The sequence below is a fragment of the Pleurodeles waltl genome, chromosome 2_1, assembly GCF_031143425.1.
Source record: "Pleurodeles waltl isolate 20211129_DDA chromosome 2_1, aPleWal1.hap1.20221129, whole genome shotgun sequence".
NCBI classification, from domain to species: domain Eukaryota; kingdom Metazoa; phylum Chordata; class Amphibia; order Caudata; family Salamandridae; genus Pleurodeles; species Pleurodeles waltl.
Window position 1 is genome coordinate 304212430 of NC_090438.1, and position 24490 is coordinate 304236919.

Sequence of the window (24490 nt, forward strand, 5' to 3'; positions counted from 1 at the left end):
AGGAGGCAAAAAGTTTGGGGATGTCCCTGTCAAAAAGCCAGGTCCAACAGTAATGAAGAGTACTGGTCTGTAATGACAACATTATCATTGACCAGCAAACTCAACCGTACCTCTGCAGACATTAAAGTAAATACAGGTACTTCTTCATGAGTCCCAGGACAGGCAGGGATTACATGACTCAGATTGTGTCAATCAGAGCCCTTTACAATTTATGTCCTGGGGTTTAACCTTACTAGTGAGCCCAAAGCACCAAGGACACCCCCTTAGCACTTAGCTCTAAGCTTAGTAAAGTCAAGAGTGCAAAGCTCACTCAGGTAGGTGGTATGGGCTAAGAGACTCAAAACTGAATAAATCACCCAATCAGCCAGTACAAGTCTATAATTCAAAATCAAGCCAGTAGGTATTCATGAAAATATACTCCACTCCACTCACAACACGCTTAAAACAAAAATGCACATATGACTACAGATGGTATCAACGTCATACTGGAGAAACTGATAACTTTCATCAAGAACTGGGAAAATCCACTGAGGCAAACTTCTCAGTACCCTGTGCAACATTCCATAACCAGTCTGTAGGCCTTCCATGTAAGGACTGGAACCTAGCTAGTTCTGAGAAAGGCTGGCTTGGTGGTAGGCCAGTATTTAAATATATTTTTCCTTCCCATTAATTAGTACTTTATCATCCCCCACTCCGGGGTTCTCCACAGTTTATACAGTAGCTCTGCATTGGCCGGTTCCTTTTTTGGCGGTGTCAGCAGAGCAGAGCTACTCACCTTAGCACGTTCAGCACTGACCATGGATCGCGAGGAACATACTGACTGGTGTGAGAGTGGATCCTTCAGCACCAGCACGGTCAGGTAAGAGGACGCAGTGCCAGATCAAAGAGAGAGGGCTGCTTTGAAGTTGTGTTCACAGCTCATCAGTTCTTGCTTCGTGTCTTCCTCATCCGGCCCAGACATGGTATGCTTAGTTTCTCTTTCGAATGGACCCCAAAATGTGGTTTGATCTCTTGCCAATTTGTGGCTTCCTGCACTCTGTGTTGCAAAGGAATTCAACTGGACTTGAGTGCCTCAGTTCTTTTGCCTACAGGTGTAGGCTATTGTGTTCCCATTTTGGGATCACTGGTCCTCACTCTTGCAAAGCAGTACAGATCCATCCTTTGTGCTGCAGTGGACATCTTTGGCTTGTCCTGCCTCTGCTCCTTTATGGCCCTTGTCTTTCTGAGCAACACCTACCTCATGCAAGGGCACCCCGAAGGCCACTACTGAACAACTGTCATCCCTCTACCTAAAGGCAGAGTTCAGGCAGCCTCTCGTGGCATTCTTTGTCAAAGTTTCCATGTTTCAGGTCCTGAAACTGGCAAGCGGAACTGGCAGTAAACATATCAACCCTGGAGAGACAGTTTCTTAGTCATCATTGCTGTTGAGATTCTGAGTTCCCGGTAGAGCAATCATGGCACACTGGCTGGATTTTTCTGCACCATCTTTATATCAAATTTGTAGACGGTAGTTGTGCATTTCAATAGTCAACTCTGGGACTGATTTGAAGCAGTTCTATGCCTTGTTGCTTATTCCATTCCGGCTGGTCTAGTCAAGGCCTTTATTAAAGAAGCTAGCAGAAAGGTGCGGTGGGCGCTGAGCGTGTCCCTAAAAGAGACTCATGGTAAAGGTTCAAAAATTAGGGAGGCTGTCCCACTTCATTATTTGTAAACCGGTCGGGGTAGCCCCTGGAGTTATGCAATTCAGTTATGAGTGTAGAGTACTAGCCAAAACTGGAGGCAAGGGGACCCATTTCTCCGGTTACTCGAGAGCCCATCACACCCTTCCTACGCCACTGACCAGGTTTTCCGATTTGCCAGATTTTATGTTTTTTTTTCAGTAGAAGCAGTGTATGATTTAATGTAGCTATTCATTTAACGCTGGCTGACAAAAAGCTGTGATTTGAGGCTGCTTCGGCAGCAGTTGCGATAGGAAAGCCCACACCCCTGTGCACGCACTTGCTGATTTGGCAGACATTTATTGATTTTCTTTAGAGTGCTCCAGTTCTCAAATTAGCCTCCTATTTATGACTGACAAGGCATTAGTCCAGCAGGCCTATGCTAATTTACAAGCGAAGCTAATGACTGTACTTCGGATTCCGCTCAGGCTAAAGATGAGCTGAAACTTATGAAACCGGTGGCCAAGCGGACATGCCTCTGTATCAAATGCTGCACAGTATATTAATGCCAGACACTTAAGGTGTTGCCACAAACCTGCAGCAGGAGACTCCATCTGCTGTAAAGACCTGCACAGAAACACACCAAACAAAACGGTACTATTTACTTTGTGCTGCAAGACCTTTCATTACAAAGCTATTAGACCGACTGGGTAGGAGGCCAACTCCTGCAAGGCACCAGGCCGCCTCAGAAATACAACAACGCTTCATCATAACACATGATAGTTGCAGCCTATTTGCTGCCATCAGGCGCTCTCGTTCATCCGGTCTTAAGTGAAACCTGGGTGTGAACAATCCATTATAACAGAAGTTTATCTAAGGGCTCTGTGCCTTTTCCTAACCTCTAGGAATTATAACAAAAAGAAGGAAATAGGCATATTAAACCCATTAATGATGCACTGGTTTGTAGCAGCTCGCTGATGGGCAGGGCTTTAAGTGGAGGGGGGTCCTGCAATCGCTCAGACCCGACACTAACTAAAAGCTGACTTTGAAACCGGTCCTTACTGGGCACTGCGTTTGGTTTCTTAATTGTACAGTCACGAATCAATTTCTCAACAATGACTATAACAACTTCAACTAATACAAACGTTATATAGTCATGTTTAAATTTCACGTTTTATATAATAATCCTTTCCGTAAGATTATTTTTCTTCCAGATTTTGTTTTTTTAATATCTTTTATCAAGCAAAATATGCATTTTGTACAGTGGATACTGTGAACTGAGTTGTCTCCAGGTGTCCGGGTGAGTTCAGGATCAGCTATTGCTAAAGGCACGTTAGAAGCTTTCCAAGATGAATGCCACCTTGCCAGGATTATCTTATTGGTCCCACTAAATATTTTATATCCTAGCCTAACGTTTTCCAAAAATGTAAACAGCTAATGACGTGATGGAATGTACTTCCTGTAGACCAAGTAGACTCATCAACTGGGATGTCAAATTGTTCACTAAATTCCAGAACGGTGTTACTTTTAACTTATCTGACTGAATATTTGATAAAAAATGTATGTGTTTATTGGCTAATTATACAACACTTCAAAGTGAGGGACAGCAGCTTTAAAGTTGTAAAACAAGATGTCAGAACATTAAAAGGCTTTAAAAAAACAGCATCCCTGTAGTAACATCTAAAACACAGAGGTAACATCTAAAACACAGAAAAACAATCACGCAGTCCAACTATCTATAAAAAACATGCAATGACAAATGTAGACCAATATTTTACCTATAGTTTATGAAACAGGATTACCACTGTGCTTAAGCAAAGTATGCAGAGGGCTTACCAGAAATTGGAAGCATTCAGAAGATGGTGTTCTCCTTGCACAGTCAGGCAGAGTTGCTGGACTTAATGATCAGCATATAGCTAAATGTCCTTGATACTTAAACCTCACTGGCATTTTAGTGAAGGCAGTCACCTGGAGGGGTGTTCTGCAGGCCACGCTCATTGGTGGGTGGGAAGAGTGCCAACACGACAGCAGAGTCAAGTGCTGTGCTGTTTCTTCATGTGCCAAACTAACACCATGATCATCAGGAAAGAGGAGTGGACAATACTTATAAAATGTCCTTTCTATGATGGCGGTCTGTCCGAGGTTCCCAATCCAAGGTAAAGTTGAATCTCTTCCCGCGATGTAAGGTCCTGTTTGAATCATATAAGGAGGCCTTTTCATGACATGGATTTGTTCCATTAGTTTTTGCCGTGTTTTTGCCCACTTACTGCTATTTTTGTCCTTGATTTTTGCTACTTACATTTTGAACTTCTGCTAGATCTACCTCTAGATGTGTGTGCTTCATTTTTTCGTCTTCTATAATGTCAAGGGAGTTTGGTGCTTTGCTATTGACTTTAATCAGGAACTACAAGATGACCAAGCACGTTTTATAACCTTTGGTGCTTTTTCTCTCATAATTCGGACTGTCTGTCACGACTCACGTGCTGCTTGCGCCTGGAATCTGCAGATCTAGTGGCGTGGATCTTGAGTGTTCGGCTTTGGCCCAAAAAGGGGCGACTCTTTCTGGTAGCCACGGTGCTGTAGGCAATGGAAACGCCAAGAACAGACCGTGACCTTCAGAAAATAGCGCCAGAGGGAAAAAAAACCTTCCAAAAAAGGGGAAAAAACCTCCAACAGAAAGATTCCTGAAAACAAGAACAGAAGAACAGGAATCAAAAAGAACTGAAGTCAAATAACACAGAATAGGCGAATTCCAGAACCAAAAGGCTAGGATATCAGGAGCGAAGACACCATCTGAACAGAGAGTGTTGCAGCGCAAAGAAAAGAAGAAAACACCTCCCTTAAATACCAAAGAACAGGAAGTGACCCACAGGAAGAAAAAGGACACCATCTTAGATAGGGAAAAGTAGATAGAACAGAATGGAGTAAAAACCATAGAGAATAGGGAATGAGGAATGCTGGGAAGAAAAAGGTAACCTGGGAAGGGGGAAAGACATAAAGGAAAGTGCAATAAACAGACCCAAGAAAAAGAAAGAAGAAAGAAGAAAGAAGAAGGAGCAAAAATAGGTAAGAGGGGTCAGGAGACCCAGAAAAAACGGAGAGAGAGAGCAGAGCGAGGCCCCATGTAAGTTCTGGGGCCTCGTAGGGTGCAGGAAAGGCTCGGGGCGCGCCGCGTCTTAGGAACGCCATGAGCGGCCCGAGCCGAACGCCCGGCTTGTGCCGTACGCTCGGCTCGCGCGGTGCGGCGCGACAGTAGGCCCCCCTCCCGAAGGACCTGGTTTGAGAGGAAATAAACGGTGAAAGCGCTGAATCAGAAGAGGTGCATGAACAGAAGATGCATCTTCCCAAGAACATTCACTGAGAGGATAACCCTTCCAATGAATCAGATACTGCAGACGTTTGTGAAAAAGACGAGAGTCACAAATTTCCTGAACCTCATATTCAGGAACATCATCCACTAAGACAGGAGGAGGACAGGAAAACTGACGAGAATAAGGATCCGGCACATAAGGTTTGAGCTGGGAGACATGGAAGACTGGATGAATCTTCCACGTGTGGGGCAAGTGAAGACGAACAGTGACAGGATTAATCAACTGGAGAATACGGAAAGGCCCGTAGTAGCGAGGTGTGAACTTGTTCTGAGAAAGACGTGAGGGTAAGAATTTAGAAGAAAGCCAAACTTTATCTTGTGGATGGTAGTCCGGAGGAGTCCTACGTTTCTTGTCTGCTACTTTCTTCATATATCTTTTGGTGTGTAATAGATTGGATCGAATTAGTCTATGGATTTGTAGAAGGCGTTTGGAAAAATAAGTAATAGCGGGCAGGGGAGAGAGAGACCGAGAAGAAGTCGGGAAAGAGGTAGGATGAAAGCCATAGGAACAGAAAAAAGGAGTGGTCTTGGAGGCACTATGGAAAGAATTATTGTAGGAGAATTCAGCAATAGGGAGATAAGTGTTCCAGTTGCTTTGGGTAGAATTGCAAAAACAACGAAGGTATTGCTCTAATCCTTGATTCAGACGCTCGGTCTGTCCATTGGTCTGAGGATGGAAACCTGATGACAGGGCTCTATTGATATTAAGTGTTTTACAAAAATATCTCCAAAATCGGGAAATGTACTGAGGTCCTCTATCAGATATAATGGTATGTGGAAGTCCATGAAGACGGAAAATATGGTCGATGAATATCTGGCTTAGTTCTTGGGATGTAGGTAGCTTTTTCAGGGCAGTGAAGTGAGCCATTTTAGTAAAGGAATCCACAGTGACCATGATTACCCGGTTTCCTGCTGAAGGTGGTAGAGAACACATAAAATCAGTAGAGATGGTGTGCCATGGAGTTGGCGGAACAGGCAAAGGCTCGAGTAATCCTGCAGGTCTGGTTCGGGGAATCTTGACTTGAGCGCATGTGGGGCAAGCCTGAACGTATCTTTCAATATCCAGTTTCCAGGTAGGCCACCAGAAAAATCGTGAAAGAAGTTCTTGTGTGGCCTTGATGCCTCTATGACCAGCAACCGGTGAATCATGACACATTTGTAATGCTTTTTCTCTAACTCTGTCAGTAGGGAGGAATAATAGGTCTTGATAATAATAGTATCCTTGTCTCTTATGTAATAGAGGTCTTAATTTCTCTACTTCGTGATCAGATAGATTGGAGTATTCCAGTTGTACCTCCTCCAGAAAAGACTGAGCTACCCCAATGATCTTATTAGATTCCAGTAGATGTTGAGATGGGGCAGGAATACAATCTGGATAACGACGAGACAGAGCATCAGCCAGAATGTTTTGGGAGCCAGGAATATAAGTAATGTAGAAATCATACTGGCTGAAGAAAAAGGCCCAACGAGCTTGACGACTATTCGGGCATACGAAATTTCGTAAACATTGTAAATTACGGTGGTCTGTTCTCACTTCAAAAGGTTCCTTGGAACCCATCAGAAACTGTCTCCATTCTATGCAAGCTGTTTTCAGAGCCAATAATTCTCTTTCCAGTACTGAGTAATGTTGTTCTGCAATAGAGAGTATATGAGACAAATAGAAAACAGGATGTTCAAGACCATCATCCTCTTGTTGTTGCAGTAGGACGGCTCCAATGGCTTTTTCAGAAGCATCGGTAACGACAATAAATTGTTTGTTGGTATTTGGATGTCTTAAGATGGGAGCTTGAGTGAATGCCTTCTTTAAATCTTGAAAGGCTGTTTCGGCCGCTTTAGTCCAGACAAACCCTTTTGTTAAATTTTCCTTCTTTAAAGTGTGAGTTATATGGCTAGTTTGTTTTGCAAAGTCTAAGATGAATTGCCGATAGAAGTTCGCTAATCCTAGAAAACATTGTGTTTCTTTAATAGAAGATGGAGAAGGCCAATCTAGAATAGCTTGTACCTTTTCTTGATCCATAGCTACGCCGGTGGGACTCAAATGATAACCCAGATATTTGACTTCCGTCTTGTCAAACTCACACTTTTCTGGTTTGCAAAATAATTGATGTGCCCGGAGTCTTTGAAGGACTTGCTTCACATGGGAAGAATGGAGTTTAGGATTTCTAGAATAAATAAGAATATCATCTAGGTAGATTACAACTGTCTGGTTCAGAAGATCAGAAAACACTGAGTCCATAAATCTCTGGAAGATTGCGGGGGCATTAGTGAGACCAAAAGGCATTACCTTGTATTCAAAGTGACCAAATGGAGTCCTAAAGGCTGTTTTCCACTCATCTCCTTCTTTAATGCGTAAAAGGTGGTAGACTCCCCGTAGATCTAGTTTGGTAAACCGTTGAGCTCCTCTGACTGCCTCTAGAATATCCCTGATGAGAGGCAAAGGATAACGATCTTTAATAGTTATCTTATTCAGGCCTCGAAAATCCAGGCAAGGGCGAAGATCCTTTGTCTTCTTGGGTACGAAAAAGAGAGGAGCCCCGGCCGGAGAAGATGATGGAACAATAAGACCACTTTGTATATTTTCTTCCAAATACTCCTTTAGTATTTCCTTTTCAGGTTCTGTGAGGGAATACATCCTTCCAAAAGGAACGATAGTGCCAGGTTCCAAGGGAATAGCACAATCGTAATCTTGATGTGGAGGTAACACAGGTCTGGAGGGTTTTTGAAATACATCTTGAAACGCCAAATAGTGTTCAGGGACTCCTTGGACTGTATTAATGGTAGAACCGGTAGTACCTTCCGTGATTATTGATCTCTTAGGTGACCAATACTTGTCAGAAGCAAAACAGTGCTCGTGACAAAACTGTGACGACAAGGAGACCGTCCGGGTTGCCCAATTCACATATGGATTATGTCTGATGAACCACGGAATTCCAAGAATGATGGTATGGTTGGGGGATGTTATGAGATCAAAGGAGATGTGTTCTTGATGGTTACCGATCTGTAAACTCAGCATCAGGGTAGTTGTATCAACTGGACCCGAGGATATCAAGGATCCGTCCACTGTGTGTACCTGTTCGGGAATTTCCTTAGGTTGTGTAGGAACTTGTTGAGTAGTGGCCCACTTCTTATCCATATAAATACCACTGGCTCCACAATCTAGTAGTGCCATAGTCTTTTCTTGACGGCCGTCAGGAAATTGTAACATGACTGGTACTATAAACAAGGATGTGGTTTTGTCATTAAAGGAACTGATGGAAGGTATAGCTGATAATCCTGTCCCCTCCCTTCTTACAGAGGACGGGAAGTGGCGTTTCCCGATGGCCTTGATGGACGTACTGGACAGGTACGAAGCATGTGGCCGGCAGAACCGCAGTACAGACACAACCCTTTCTTTCGTCTGTCTTCCCGCTTGCTAGCGGAGAGAGGGCCTCGAGTTGTATCCACCTGCATGGGTTCTCCTTCGATGTCTCTAGCAGGGGGGTGAGGTTCCTCAGAACGATGCGGATAAACTCGTGAAGTGCTTGGTTGAGAAGATCCTCTACTCCTTCTCTTCTCCAATCTCCGTTCCTGAAGGCGATACTCGATGGAAAGGGCTTGATCCATCAGGCCACGAAGATCCTCCACTCTGGTGAAATGTACTAATTCATCTTTTATTTCTTCTTTGAGTCCTCTACGAAACAAAGTCACCGAAGTACGTTCCACCCAGGTGGTCTCTGCCGCTAGCTGACGAAAGCGTGTTATGTATTGAAGGACATCTTGTGAGCCTTGTTGAATGTCGCATAAGGCTTCTTCCGCTGAGGCCTCCAATCCCGGACGACTAAACATTTGCTTGAAGCGATTCACGAAGGCGGGATAGTCCGACAATACCAGATCGTTGGATGATACCATAGGGGTTGCCCAGGCCAAGGCAGGACCGGATAAGGCACTAATGAGATAACCCACCTTTGTTATGTCATGGGAGAATTGGGTGGGTCGGAAGGCGAAGTACAATGTTAATGAATCTAGGAACTCACGCAGTTTGGTTGGTTCACCAGAAAAACGATGGGTAGAGGCGGAGAGCGTCGGAACATCACCACTACGGAAAGCCAGAGCCTGTCGTAACGCAGCATTCTCACTGCGTAGTTGTTGTAATTCTTGAGCTTGTTGCTGAATCGTCGTCAGGAGAGATTGATCCGGATCTGCAGCTGCCACCACTGTGTCATCCATGGTGTTTGAAGACGTCGGGATGGTTTGGCGCTGCAATCTGTCACGACTCACGTGCTGCTTGTGCCTGGAATCTGCAGATCTAGTGGCGTGGATCTTGAGTGTTCGGCTTTGGCCCAAAAAGGGGCGACTCTTTCTGGTAGCCACGGTGCTGTAGGCAATGGAAACGCCAAGAACAGACCGTGACCTTCAGAAAATAGCGCCAGAGGGAAAAAAACCCTTCCAAAAAAGGGGAAAAAACCTCCAACAGAAAGATTCCTGAAAACAAGAACAGAAGAACAGGAATCAAAAAGAACTGAAGTCAAATAACACAGAATAGGCGAATTCCAGAACCAAAAGGCTAGGATATCAGGAGCGAAGACACCATCTGAACAGAGAGTGTTGCAGCGCAAAGAAAAGAAGAAAACACCTCCCTTAAATACCAAAGAACAGGAAGTGACCCACAGGAAGAAAAAGGACACCATCTTAGATAGGGAAAAGTAGATAGAACAGAATGGAGTAGAAACCATAGAGAATAGGGAATGAGGAATGCTGGGAAGAAAAAGGTAACCTGGGAAGGGGGAAAGACATAAAGGAAAGTGCAATAAACAGACACAAGAAAAAGAAAGAAGAAAGAAGAAAGAAGAAGGAGCAAAAACAGGTAAGAGGGGTCAGGAGACCCCGAAAAAACGGAGAGAGAGAGCAGAGCGAGGCCCCATGTAAGTTCTGGGGCCTCGTAGGGTGCAGGAAAGGCTCGGGGCGCGCCGCGTCTTAGGAACGCGATGCGCGGCCCGAGCCGAACGCCCGGCTTGTGCCGAACGCTCGGCTCGCGCCGCGCGGTGCGGCGCGACACTGTCAATGCATTTCACATGTGCTGTTAAGTGCAAGGCAATATCATATCATAGCTACTGGGAGGAAATTACGATAGACGGGATGCCTCAAGAATAGGCTATGCAAATAGAGGCAGTTAGGAGTCTTTTAAAAGAAAAGGCTGGGCTTCTTATATATTGTGTTGATTCGGAATATATGAGTCAAGCTTATGCTAAAGAGCCTTAGAAGAAAGTAGGAAGAACGCAATCATCTGCGAAAGAGACGAAAGAAGAGGTGCATTGGCTGCCTGATACATACACTCTTCCACGAATTGTACTGATAATGATTTGGTCCTTTTACTGATTACTAGGAGAAATGAAGTAGGAAATGTTGTTAATATCGCTGCATTGCTGGAACATAGTACCTCTGGAATGTTCACTGATCGGGGATGGGCCAATAAAACTATTTTTTTCCTTAAAGAGTTAAGGAGACTCCTGAAGTAATCCAAACTGTTGATGGCTTCAGGCCCACTACGAGAGGCCTCCTTCCCACTGCAAGCCTCATTTTTAGATCACAGTCAAGTTCTGTCTGTTGACCTCATTGACTCTCCTAAATATGCTGCAAGCCTTTGCTTAGAGGGCATAATACATATGTAACTTGGCCTACTTAAATAGTATCTTTGTCATCACAGTTTTGTCATGATCGTTGTTGGGCTTCAATTAGTGACAAGTCAAAGGACTCCCAATTCAATTTAGTAGTGACTCATCATTATGCTGTGCCACTACAGTCCCATGCATTTTCTCCAGTTTTCGTTAATACTAAAGCCTGTTCCCTTCCCCCTCATAAGGAATATGACTGTGCTATAACAATCACACCTGGCACTATCTTTTGCTTTTGAACATATTTCGACTTCCAAACCCAAGAGGTGTGAGCTTCAGAATGAAGAAGTTGAGTATCTTGGATTTACACTGAATATTCATTTTGGATTGGTCCTCAACTACAATCAGATGTTTGCTCAAATACCAACTGTAGTCTATCCTAATACTCCAAAAAAGTTTACTATGGAAACATCCACCTTTGAAACAGCAATTGGGGCAGATTTGTTACAAGAGCATATACTGAAGATAATTTCTAGTGAATGGAGACATGTTTTGATAGGCATTTCAAACTGAATATCAACATCTGAATTGTTTGTGAAATCCTATATACAGGAACAGGCATTTCTCTTGGCACAGTATGATTTCACTATTACATATTCCGGATTCAATTTATTTTTGGGTGGATGATCTATGTCGTTATTATCCTGAGTCATCATTTACTTATGGCCAACCCGAACATCCTTGTCAAAGTGTGGCTGAAATAGTTCAGACTTTGTTAAATAGAGTTAAGATATCTGAACAACAAATGGGTCCAAAGGAATTAGGAAAGTTTCATATGAAGACTTCCTTAGTTCAACAAAATGAATTCTATTTTCATGTAACAGGTAATTCTCTGCTATTTCTGGTCCAAGAGGAGCTAAGTCTATGTTGGATTTAGTTTTATGATCGTTTTAGTAAGCAGCTGGCTGCTCATTCTGATGTTCACAAATATGTTCTTGCCTCTACTGTTTGTGCCTAACATAGATCATTGGATCATAAGGTTTATCCATAGAGACAGCTATTATGATTGGCTCCAAAAACCTAGCATACGATTTCTACAGATTTAAAAAAAAGATCTTCTGCTTTCAGTGGGATATGGTGCAATGATGGCATATGTAGTTCCTTTATCCAAGTTACCAACAGTTGACAAAATGTAACAATGTTTTTCATATTCATGGCATACCTTATATTATCATTTTTGATAGAGAGCCTCAATATCATGCTCCCTTGTACGTCCACTGTTAGTTTCATCAACAGCCCATTAAATCCAGAGCTTCCAATTGGTGGCACACAGCTATTTCTGTCCAGAGAGATTAAAAAAGATTGCAATCGTTCTGGAAATGGCAGTGTGCTCCTCACACTGTCAGGTAGCATGTGGCTGGATTGTGCTCAATGTATTGTTAAGTGCCCTTGCTGCCGAGATTAGTGTTTCTGCTCTGGCAGAGGGGTGTTCTCTGAGTCAAACTGATTGTCAAGTAAGGTAGGCCATGGCCAGAATGCAGAGTTCAGGCCAGGCAGATAATGTGAATCTTGGATTTCTTCAGTGTGTGCCAAATTGACACCATGAGTTTAATGAAAAGGACGCAGACAATCCTTATAAACTCCCCTCTCCAAGATGGTTGCCTGTCCAGTGAGCTCTATTTGAGTATCTGTAGTCGAGTATTTTCATGTAGTGTCATTTCCTGTTTGAATCATGTATAAGGAGGCATTTAGAAGTGATGGATGTGTCTCCACAAATTAGTTTACTCACTGTTGTTACATTCCCAACTCACTTGCAATTATTTTTGTCCTGTGTTTTGCATCGTACAGATGGAACTCTTATGGAAGCTACTAATGAATGTCCTTGTTAGCTCTTTCCTCTCCTGTACAGTCAGAGCCATTTTGGGGCATTGCTAATAATTGCTTTGTTAATCTTCATCTTCAGTCAAGAGTTACAAGCATGTCAAATAAGTCTTTTTTATCCCTTATGTTTTTCCTACTAATTCAGGCCTTTTAAAGGAGACATTGAGCCCTATTAAGTACAGGGCGGCATCATGTCTTCTAAGAAGGAATTGTCCTTTCTTCCGGCATACGAGGTGGAAACTCAGCAGACCTTCTTAGCATCCAGTCCTTGACACAAAGCTGTAACACTGCCTTCTTAAAGCACATTGTTTGGTGTTTTCCACTTTTTGTAGAAGTGTGAATTAAGTATATTTAATAGGTTGAGCAAAAACATTGATGGCAGTTGAGGCAGTAGATCTCAAATTCTTTGCCTTTGAGACAGAAAGGTATTTAACGGTCTTCTGCTATTGTGTTGATAGACATCCTGTGGAGTATTGTGCTTCAGAAATATTCTTGCAAATTCCATTTTAGATCAAAGGCTACCTGGAATGAACTATTTTGAAGAATGTATACCTTTCAGTGTTCAGTATAAGTGCCTGCAAAGTAAATGGCACTGCATCATGTGACAGACTATTTTCAGTAACTTATTTGTAATGCATAGTATAGTATGCTGCATATCAATGTGAGAAGACATAAGAGACCCACAGATGTATTATATATGATTTCACAAAAGTCATTTGAGAGGACAAACTGGATTTCTATATGTCAAATGTTTTAGCCAAGATAACTATCGGGAACAATATGATTTACATGTTGATGGAAGATCAAGGACCACAGGTTGCTTGAATTAACTGGATATCATGTTGTCACAGGTAATTACATTGGAATGTGGAACTTAACAGGAGAAGCCCATGCCTGCATTTTTCTTTTGTTTAATGTGATACGTTTTGAGCAATGACGTTTGTGGAACTCAATGTTATATCTCAAAGCAGGGTTCTGAGTAGACTTTACTGGCAATGGTATGTTCCTTAGGTCTTGTGCTGTGCAAGGTGAAGAAAGTGTATCTCTGACGCATAATTCAGCACACGAAGGAAAGTTTATATTCCCTCTGTGTTGCCAGCATCAGTGTGTTGACAATTGCGCCTGCTTCACGTGCCACATGACGTACTGAGTGCAGGAGACAGATGGTAAGGTGCAGAGGTAAGAGGAATGTCAAAACTGGGGGTTTTCTTCCTCTGCAAGCCATTATTTGGAAACACATTTTTTTCTATAAGAGTGGCCGGAGTTAAGATTATACCTATGCCTAATGAAGGTGTTCGTCATCCTGGTGTATGTTGTCTGGGAATCGTAAACCAACATAGCCTCTATCTATTTTTCTGTCATATAATTTACTTTTTCAACCATGTTTGTCAGAAGGCTTTCCTTTCCTTATTTTTCATTACATTCATCGTCGATTGCTATTCTTTTTGCCCCTGATTTTTCTTTTTTTTCCAACAGGATTCCTATTGGACTTGTCCTTTAAAAACACTTATGCTGGGCTATTTTTGAAGCCTGATTCAGAGTATCTTTGTGCCATTTTTATCAGTCTTAGCCATGTTTCTCTGTTATAATCAAGAATCATCAATATTTTCAGGTAGGCTTTTTGACCATGTGACATTTTCTTTATAACTGGGACCCTCTTGAATAAATTAAAGGGTAGGACAGTTCGCTAAAGCACAAAAGTGCAAGGTACTGTCTTTTCTGCTGGGAGGAGTTGCCATTTCCTCGTGCAATCAAGAAGAAAACTAGAGATACCTTCATTGAGTCCAGTCCATAACAGGCATTCACAAGCTGCTCATTGTTGCTTATGATCAATCAATCAATCAATCAGGGTTCTTATAGACCCATTCGGGTCTCAAGGTGCTGGCGGAGGGAAAGGGGGTTAGGGGTACTGCAGATCAATAGAAGTGCTGGAGGGCTGGTTCAGTCAAAAAGTCAGGTCATGAGGTCCTTACTTAATTGTGGCAGAGTGAGAGATTGCCTGGGATGAAGAGGAAGAGAGTTCCAGGTCTTAGCGGTGAGGTAGGAGAAGGATTTTCCTCCGGCTCTGATCTTGCGGATCTGTGCAATGGTGGCAAGGTGAGAGGAACAGAGTTGTCTGGTGGGCGTGTGAAAGGTGAGGCGGTGGTTGAGGTATGAAGGTCCGATGTTGTGGAGGGCCTTGTAAGTGTGTGTGAGGAGCTTGAAGGTTATGCTTTTGCTGACCAGGAGCCAGTGTAGGTTTCTCAGGTGCCCCGAGATGTGGCCGCGGTGAAGGATGTCCAGGATAAGTCTAGCGGCAGAGATCTGGATTCTTTGCATCTTCTTTTGAAGCTTCTGGGTAGAGTCCGCGTAGAGTGCATTGCCGTATTCGAGCTTGCTGCTGACGAGCACCTGGGTGACTGTCCTTCTGGTTCGATGGAGATCCACTTGAAGATCTTTAAGCGCAGGTGGAGTATGTGGAAGCAGGAGGACGAGACGGTGTTGACTTGTTGATTCATAGAGAGCAAGGATTTGAGGATGATGCCGAGGTTACGTGCATCGTTTGCCGGTGTGGGGGGCTTCAAGCACTGTGGGACAGCAAGCGTTGTCCCAGGTAGAAGAGGTGGTGCTCAAAATAAGGACTTCTGTCTTGTTGGAGTTGAGCTTGAGGCAGCTGTCTTTCATCCAGGAGGAGACTGCCTTTATCCCATTGTGGTAGTTGGTCTTTGCGACTTTAGGTTTGTCAGTGAGGGAGAGGATCAACTGAGTGTCATCAGCGTAGGAGACAATGTTGAGTCTGTGGTTTCTGATGATGTCTGCTAGTGGGCCATGTAGATGTTGAAAAGAGGTTGGCTCAGGGAGGAGCCTTGGGGATGCCGCAACTGATCTCTGTAGGTACAGATGAGCCTGACTCTCTGGGTTTGGCCAGTGAGGAAGGTGAGGATCCATTTCAGGGCTTTGCCACGGAGTTTTGCGCAGAAGGTGGTGTGGGAGAGGGTATTGAATGTAGCAGGGAGATCCAAGAGGATGAGGCCTGCAGTTTCATCTTGGTCCAGGAGATTGCTGATGTCATCTGTTGCGGTGCAGTCTCAGTGCTGTGATTGCTTCTGAAGTTGCATTGGGAGGGGTCCAGGGTGTGATTGGTCTTGTTGAATTCAGTGAGCTGGGTGTTGATGGCTTTCTCAATGACTTTGGCCGGGAAAGAGAGCAGAGCGATGGGTCTGTAGTTCTAGAGGTCCGTCAGGTCTGTGGAGGGTTTGTTCAGCAGTGGGTTGATCTGTGTGTGTTTCCTGTCTTCAGGGAAGGTGGCGGTCTCGATGGAGCAGTTGATGGTGCAGCAGAGCTCAGGGCGATGGTGTCACTGGCTCAGTGAAGATGTAGTGGGGACAGGTGTCCGAGGGGGCTACGGAGTGGACGGTCTTCATGATCTGTAGGGCGTCATCGGTGGTGAGAGTGGTCTAGTTGGTCAGGGTTGGCTGGGATCCGGAAACTTTGGGTGTGGTGGTTGCAGGTAGTTCCCGTGTTGCTGTCCTAGATGTCAGAGATCTTGCAGTGGAAGAAAGTGGCAAGGTTGTCGCAGAGGGCTTGCAATGGGGAGATGTCCTTGGTGTCAGTGCTAGGTTTGGTGAATTCTTTGATCACGGTGAAGAGTTTTTTACTATTCTGTGCATTCGCATTGATTAGGTCTTGTATGGAGGTTTTCTTCATGGCTCTGATGAGGCGGTCATGTGATGTGACTGTGGTTTTAAGGGCTGCGTGGTCTGCCGTGGTCTTGCTGCACCTCCATCTTCTTTTGAATCGTCTACAGGTGCATCTGGACCTTTGGAGGGCAGGGGAGAACCGGCTGGCTTTCTTGGGTGGTCGGTTTGCCGGAGAGTTTACTGAGGGGGGCCAGATTGTTGGCACAGTCGGAGATCCATCGGGGGAGGAGGCGTGCAGATGTGGTGGTGTCCGTGAAGGTTGGTGGTGGTGGGTTGTGGAGGGTGGTGGTGAATTGGTCTTCGCTGACCTCGTTCCAGCTTCTGCGCGGGTGGCGGAGGGCATGGTGGTAATGGGTGAGTTTGGTGAAGGAGAAGTGGATGCAGAAGTGGCCAGTCCATAGACATTCGGAGGTGTGGCTGACGGAGATGTTGCTGCTGGCGGAGAAGATGGGGTCAAGTGTGTGTCCTCCTGAGTGCGTTGAGGAGGAGACCAGTTGTTTGAGTTCCATGCTGGTGAGGTTCTCCAGTAGGGATGAGGTGTTGGTGTGGCTGAGGTTATCCAGGTGGAAATCGAGGTCGCAGAGGAGGATGTAGTCTGTACAGGCGAGGGCGTGATGTGAGATGAAGTCAGCTATGGATTCACTGAAGGGGGGTGAGGTCCGGGGGGTCTGTAGACAAGGGTGCAGCATAGGGGGTGTTCGGGTTGGTCTGGATCTGGAAGTGGAGGTGCTCCATGTCGGGAGCGAGGTAGTCGGTGCTGGTTGTGAGGCGGAGGGTGTTCTTGCGTACGATGGTGTTGCCTTCTCCCGGTTGGTTAAAGTGGTCCTTGTGGATGATCTTGTATCTGTCGGCGTTGGAGCTGGCGAGGTCCGGTGCGGAGGTGAGGTTATGTGATTTAGGTCCTCAGACCGCCAGTCTTGTGGCAGCAGTCTTACCACCGCGGACCCAGCATTAAAGACCACCGCATTACGAGTTGTGGGGTTTTGCCAAAGCTAAACTGTCAAACACCGCCTGGCCCGCTGGTGCGCTTGCAGTGACGCGGTCGGCGGTGAGCTGCTCCGGGCCAACGGCAGGCCTTAGGCCTCCGGCTGCACTACAAGGAAGCATACCTACAGGCCAAAGCCTGGTGGTCACGCACCCGGCAACAGGAATCCCCATTCTTGTCACCAGCACATACACACACACACGTCGACACACCCCTATGCACACCACCACTTATCAGCATACATGCACACACACCACTCCAAATTCACACTCATGCACACAAACACCCATCCTTCCACACACATGCACACCCCCCCACCCCCTTCATCCACACTCATCCACACACACCTCCTTCATCACAACTCATCCACACCCCCCTTCATTCACACACATGCCCACACACACATCCTCCATGCACAGACATGCACTCACACACACCCATTCAGGCACACATACACGCACACCACACACATGCACCCAAGAACCTCCACCCCCTCCCTTTTGGACAATCAACGTACCTTTTCCGGTAAGGTGGTCGTCCGGTAGGGGATGGGTTCTGGCGTTTTCCACCGCCAGCATTGCACCGCTGTACAGGACTCCGCCACACCATATTACGTATCATAATATGGCAGGTGGAGTCTTGTTGGCGTGGTCGTGCTGGCGGTGGAACCGTCTCTTCAACTCCATCGGCCAGGCCAACGGAGTCTGATTTCCGCCCGTACACTGGCAGAAGTCCTTTCAGGACTTGTAATATGGCGGTTAGTAGACCGCCATTACTGGCAGTCTGCTGGCTGTAGCAGCTTCGGCGGTCTTCAAAAAAGACCACTGAAGTCATAATGAGGGCCTTACTGTAGCATCAGTCATTCCTCTGTGGGTTGCTCCCAGAATTCAACTTGTATCTATATACAGATGGGCTGATATAACAATTCCTGCCACTACTAGTGGTAATGCTTTTCACATAAAACTTTCTCACCAGCATAACATATTGAGCTATTCCAGTCCAAATACAGGCCTTAAAGAATGACAACACAAATTAAAATGATATATATTTACATTGTAAGTGCATCTGTCTCCCTCTGTCAAACATGCAAAAAGAAAGCTCCCATAACTACCTTGCTTCATGATATGCGTGAGTATTGTTTCATGCACTTATGAACAAACAGCTAAGGATGAATTACGCTGTTTTTTGTTATTGCTGACAGCAATGTCCTGACTTAGTGCCAACTTATGCTATTTTTTGTGTGCCTGCTTTTCGGTGTGTTTTTATGCAGTTCATTACTATATAACAAGACAAAACTCTTTGTTGTCTCTAAAAGACCATACGAAAGGTAAAAGTAAGCAAAACACATCATTTAATCTATTTAATTTGACACCCTAGCTCCCTACAAATTTCAATTCATGATTTCATTTTTTTAAATCATTCTTCAATTTCCAGCGCTCATTTGACAACAAACAGTTGAGAACCGTTCTACACTTTACATGAACCGGCAGTACTCTGCAGTGCACAAATCTAAAGCATGTCTGGAAGCATAAAGAACACCTTAATACATAAAGTAACAATTAAATGAAATGTTATCTTACTTTCATGGTGACTGTGATTGTACTATTTACATTGGCCTTGTACAGCCAGCCCTGTTTTATAACTCCTCCCTTCTGAGAACATAACGACGTGGAATCCTGAAATTAAATACACAAGTCATATTAGAGACTTAATTTTAAGAATGCAACATCTTTAAAATCATACACATTTATAAGATGCTTTGAATTCTTTAAACAGTGCTTTTTAATATTTTTTCATCATATGTGATAAAAGCTGTGGACGCAAAGGGGTACATTTACTATTTTATAGCGTTGCATTCAGTGTTTATTTTTGTAGCTGAGGGCAAACATTCCTACGAGCGTTAACAAGGAAAACAATCCATCCTTTTATTTTTGCCCCCCTTTGGTGGATTTTCATATAATTCAAGATATTCAGATTAAGCTGGTAACTGTCTGTCAAGAGGCAGCAGTTCTGCCACTGGGCCTAACAGGCGTTGGCATTAAAAGCCTGTCACATTTCAGGGAGATTAATTTATCAGCACCACAAGTAATACCATATGAATATGTTGTTCATTCCCATTTAACTTTGCTCCCACACATCCCCACCCCATCTTCATGATGAACCTGCAAGAAATGTTCTGGCTGAACTGCTCCCATTAGAGCGGGGTCAAAACTAATTTCCATATGTCTGGGTCCAAACTGAGGTAGTATGGTGGACAAAAAAATTTTGTACTGGGATGTAGCGCCAAATAATGACCAGTGGCAGAGATTAAGTCAAGCATTCATTCATCACTTTTTGTATACTTCAGACGAATCAATTTAAACCATGTATACTACTGAGGCAATTATAAGAAGTCAACAAGGTAATGTTGTTGTTGTATACCATTGCTACGCAATGACCTGGTTTCAAATTAGAATGAAAATTTAATTTGAAAAAACAAAAGCAATGTTTTGTAAAGAACATTACCTTCCACTAAAGCAAAACTGTATACAACACACCAACAATGTAATTTTTCTTAATAAATTCAACCGATATACATTTCACTCACTAAGCCACTTTTCACTATATTTTACATCCGCTAATCTAGTACAGTTCTTCAGATATTTCTCCAGACCATTTGGGGTAGAGATCTCTACATATACTATCGAAAGACATTTTTATTCTTTAATTGAGCACAGGGGAATTTATTTTTACATCGTTTTAGCTTTCAATGATTAAAACAATTCAGCAAAACATAATCAAATCATGATGCTGCATGCTACTTAAAAAGACTGCCAGTGTATTACGTTGCAAAATATGCTATGCAAATATTAATTCCACATATAATGGTAACTGTTAAAAAATACATACCCACAAATGAGACTGCGGCTTTAAAGTCTATTTACGGGCCAAAACCTTAAAACGTGTTTGTGGTGTTGTTTCAGAGCAGTAAAAATAGTTCTTGCTGCAGTATATCCCTTTTTCCAAGAGCTAAAGTAACAATCAACCGCAGGAAAATTCTTGTAACAGTCACTACTACTATTTGTCTGTCTAGTTTGAAAAATAATGTTTCTGTCTCGTGCAGCGCTGGAATATTCTTGCACCGAAATATAAACTTGGTGGGCAGTGAGTGTGGTTAAAACATATCCCAGACCTAATTCGTTGCACAGAAAATTTTAAAGCACATTTTTTCTGGTGTCACCCAATAACAGCTAATATTTTTAAACTGTAAAAGTTTAAATATGCAAAAAATATTTGATTACATATTGTGGTTAGTCTGTTTTAAGCACTGGTATCTTATTACTTTTGAGTTATAGTTGGAAGCTTGTATCTGTTTCATGAACTAATTTTCCTAAGATAGGACATTCTGAGTAACAGTAACAAGTACGAGTATTGGAGGAACTTAAAACAGCCTTAGAAATATGTATGGTATCATTTCTGAATGAGGAAGTACACCCACGGTCTTCAGGGAAAAGTGGCGGTGTTCTCGTCTATGACATATTTGTGTCTAGAATTTTACACAAATATAAATCATCAAACACAGCTGTAAGCTTTCATTCGTTTTCTTTCAATACTAAAAAAAAACTGCTTTGGTTTAGGGGGTGAAGTCCTTTCGAATAGGGGTCTACCAGGAAATTGGATTTGACATGCTGTCACTATGTCATCTTCATCAGTCCTATTTTCATGACATCTGCCGAGTACCGACTCTGTATAATGGAAGTGGTAATGAAATATGGCATGATAGTACACATTTAATGTAGATAAGGGTTTTAGATACCATATTTTAACCAAGGGTTAGTATTAAGAAAACAATTTCCAAATAAATTATTATAAAACAGGCCTAGGCATTCTTATGGTGACACATGCAAGAACAGACTGCAACAAAGGTCAAGCATGATAACTGAGTTTACTGGACCTTTCTGCTGCATAATGTAGGAAGAGGGCTCATCACAGAGCCACAGAGCTCTGAAGAGGGGGCATGGCCCTCGCGGAGATACATACAATCAGAGGGGGAAAAGTCATGGGAACACTGTCAGCTTTTCTAAATTGTAGGGAAGTCACCGCTAATCTGATGTCGAAAGGGATGCTGATTTAAGTCATGGTACCATGAACTGAGAAGGTTTGCCTTCCTGTTTTTTTCTTCTTGTAATGTTAAGGCTCCAGTCTGTCAGTGTAAACGTTCCTGTTCTGGCACTGTCCCACTGAAGTAGCTAGTTTGTTTGTCATGCAAGCTGAGGTAATTTTGTTGAGAGCTTTACAAGTGAAGCAGTTGGTTTCTGAAGATGATCCGAGATCAAAGGGGAAGCAGGTGTAATGCAGGTTGATGTAGTTGAATTTCTTTTGTCCTTGATAAGCCATGCCACCACATATAGAATGCCATTCAGTGGTCTCCCTGATACTGTATGCTTGGGTTGGGTCAGAAAGACTGCTAAGCATGGCGCTGCATCATTCATATAGGAGAGGTTTAAGGTCTGAAGATAGGTAGACTACAAGGATCTACATTTTTTATTTTACTAGTTTATTAGTTCCCATCAGAAGATCAAAACAACAAGCAGTAGGTACAATAACTCGATTAGTAATTTTTAAACTCAAATATCATGTGATAGAATCAAAGAGCTGTTATAAAGCTTGGTAAGTCACATCCACCGGCCAACAATGCTGGTAACACCACAAAGCAGTGTCGGCATGTGGAAGGGAGGGGTCAAGTATTGTTGTTCCTGAGGATCAGTGAGTGGTCATTTGAACTGTTGACCTGTGACCAAGCAAGTTGGGATTGCAATCTTGTCTATATATCTTGTACTTTTGATTTAGCAGGCAACATAGTGGTGTAGACCTCTGCATTATTATTGCAGGTCACTACGTTTTGGAGCCACCCCCTCCATTATGGGGTTCAGACCCCTCATCCAGTGGAGGGCCACGTCTTTTTTGCTAATGTTAGGAGCAGCACCACAAGCCACCAGGTGGATTTTTAGTAATTTAGCAACAGAACCCATCACCACAAAATCAGGGATGGCATGGATCTGATACCCAACAATAGGGGAGATCTCAGTCAATACTGCAGACCAGTAAGCGGGACTGCGGCAACATTCCCATGCCAGGTAGAGAAAGATAATGTGCAGTTATTGACATGGGTTTTTATGCAGACTGGTAGCATATAAATGATGCAATTTTGCAGGGGATAGTAGAGTATTTGAAGAAATTTAAGGTGCAATTATTTCTGTTTATAGTTCATGGATATCGTTTCTAGTTAGGTATAGCAGTTTGCTGATTTGCCAGGGTCACATAGGTCTACCAAGTCTCTCTCTTTGTGTTCTCTGACTGGAACCTCACCCAGTTGGCATACACCTATCACAAATTAATTAGTGTGTGGAACTTTGAGTGTATGGGTAAATCTGTTATACATAAAAATATTCAGTGTGTTTGTCTGCACTTTGTCATGGTACAGATTGATCGCAAAGAAACAGGTGTTCCAGTTCCTTGATATTATGTCTCTTACGTGATGATCTTACTAGCACTTCAGCAGTGATAGGTATTGCAGGATTATCAATGGCTGGGGCCCTAGCGGAGTATAGCAGGTGACAGCCCACTGCACAACTCAGCTTATGCCACGTAACCACAGTTACCTCAACCAATCTCCTCAGATATGATGTCTTTTGAAAAAGACATGCATGTAATGTGCCTGGGGCCAGGATCTCAGATTCATCAATGATGTGTGTAATAGCCAGCTGAGGAAAATACAGTAAATGTAAAAAAGATCTGGGCAGTTAAGCAATATAGCTCGGGATCAGACAAAGCCCGCCCTCTCTTCACCAACTGCAATGTCAATAGTTCTAACATAGCCTTGGTTGTTCCTCCATGCAGCCAAGTATGCTGAACTCAACTTGTAGTGAAACCTGGGCATCACAACCATTTTGATAAGTGCCACCTGACCGGCTTTTGAAAAAGGTAATTTGATCCAATTATCTATCTATGTGGGCATCTGAGATAGCGTGAATGTAAACATTCAGTGTGCATTGTGCTGCTGCATCTTTCAAGCCTGAGATTCCATTGCAATGGCAAAGAAGAGAGGAGACGGGGGCAGCCCTGTCTCAGGCCTCTGGGGAGCAAAAGAGCGGGTGAGGACAGTGTACTGGAGAGAGATCATGAGGGGAATGAGCACTTCCAATTCCATCCTGCAGAACACAGTTTGTAGAAATGGCCATTGCACAGTGTCAAAGGCCTTTCTGGCGTCCAAAATGACACCAATAACCAGGATTTTTGGTTTTACCTTGCTCATCAGTGCAAACAGAACACAGATATTATGAGTAGTAAAGTGTCCAGTAAGACCAAATCCTTCATTACTTGTGTAAGTTGGTTGGCTATCACCACGGCCAAAATTATGCTATCTACATTAAGGAGGGATAATGGCCAAGAAAAGCCGAAAAGGATGACGGTTATTGTTGGCCTTCAGTAAGATGATTAGGATGTCTTGCCACAGTGTCAGGGGTAAGCACCCTTCATTAAATACCCCGAGGAGATGTGGTTCAAGGGTCTCTATGAATTCCTTATAAAACTTGATGGTAAAGCCATCCAAGCCAAGATCCATGCCGGAGGTGAGCCTTTTAGTATTCTCAGTAATTTCTTCTTTGACAACAGCTCATTTAGTCTGTTGTCAGTACCCAGCCAGACCATAGCAATGCCATCAAGATATTTGGCCATTTGGGCACCATCAAAATGTGTTGTGGAGGTGTAGAGATGAATGTAATAATCAGAAAAGACCTCAGCAATCTGGGACGTGATGATTCAGAGGTTTCCTGTATTGTCACATATGCTGGGGATGATCTTGCTTTTCATGTGATCCCTGAGTACTCACACTAGAGTTTTGACCGACAGCTTACCCTCACTGTATTGCTGGGCTCTCAAATCACCCACTAGAACATTAGCCCACCCTCAGCTGTTTCACTGACAGCCATTAGGGTCTTATGCAGCTCAGAATCCAACTCGTCAGTTGATGTCTTCAGCCAGTGGGCTTCTAGGTGTTTAAGTTTCCCCTCTAATTCAGCGAGCTGTTTTCAAATCAATTTCAAAATGCCTCTCTGCTGAGAGATGAAGAACCCTCTAATTACAGACTTGAAAGTCTCCCACAACAAAGCATAGGACTCTGGATGTCCGTAGATAATTCCGCCTTAAAGGCAGAATCAAGAAGCACTCCGGAAGGAAATTGCAAGGGTCGGTAGTTCTGTGTGGTGGTTGGGAAGGATGTTCAGCCATACCGGAGAGTGGTTCAAAAGGGTATGCAGTAGATAACAGTGTTCCTTGACTCACCC

At 43.6% G+C, this 24490-nt stretch overlaps 1 protein-coding gene across 2 annotated transcripts in view; it reads right to left on the bottom strand.

The window, feature by feature from the left end:
- Window positions 1-24490, bottom strand: part of DOCK11 (dedicator of cytokinesis 11) — a 1108606-nt gene that overhangs the window by 874341 nt on the left and 209775 nt on the right. For both annotated transcript variants that reach the window (XM_069212535.1, XM_069212533.1), the window contains exon 6: window positions 18746-18841. In XM_069212535.1, coding sequence (XP_069068636.1) covers window positions 18746-18841 — 96 coding nt within the window. The remainder of the gene's footprint in view (window positions 1-18745; window positions 18842-24490) is intronic.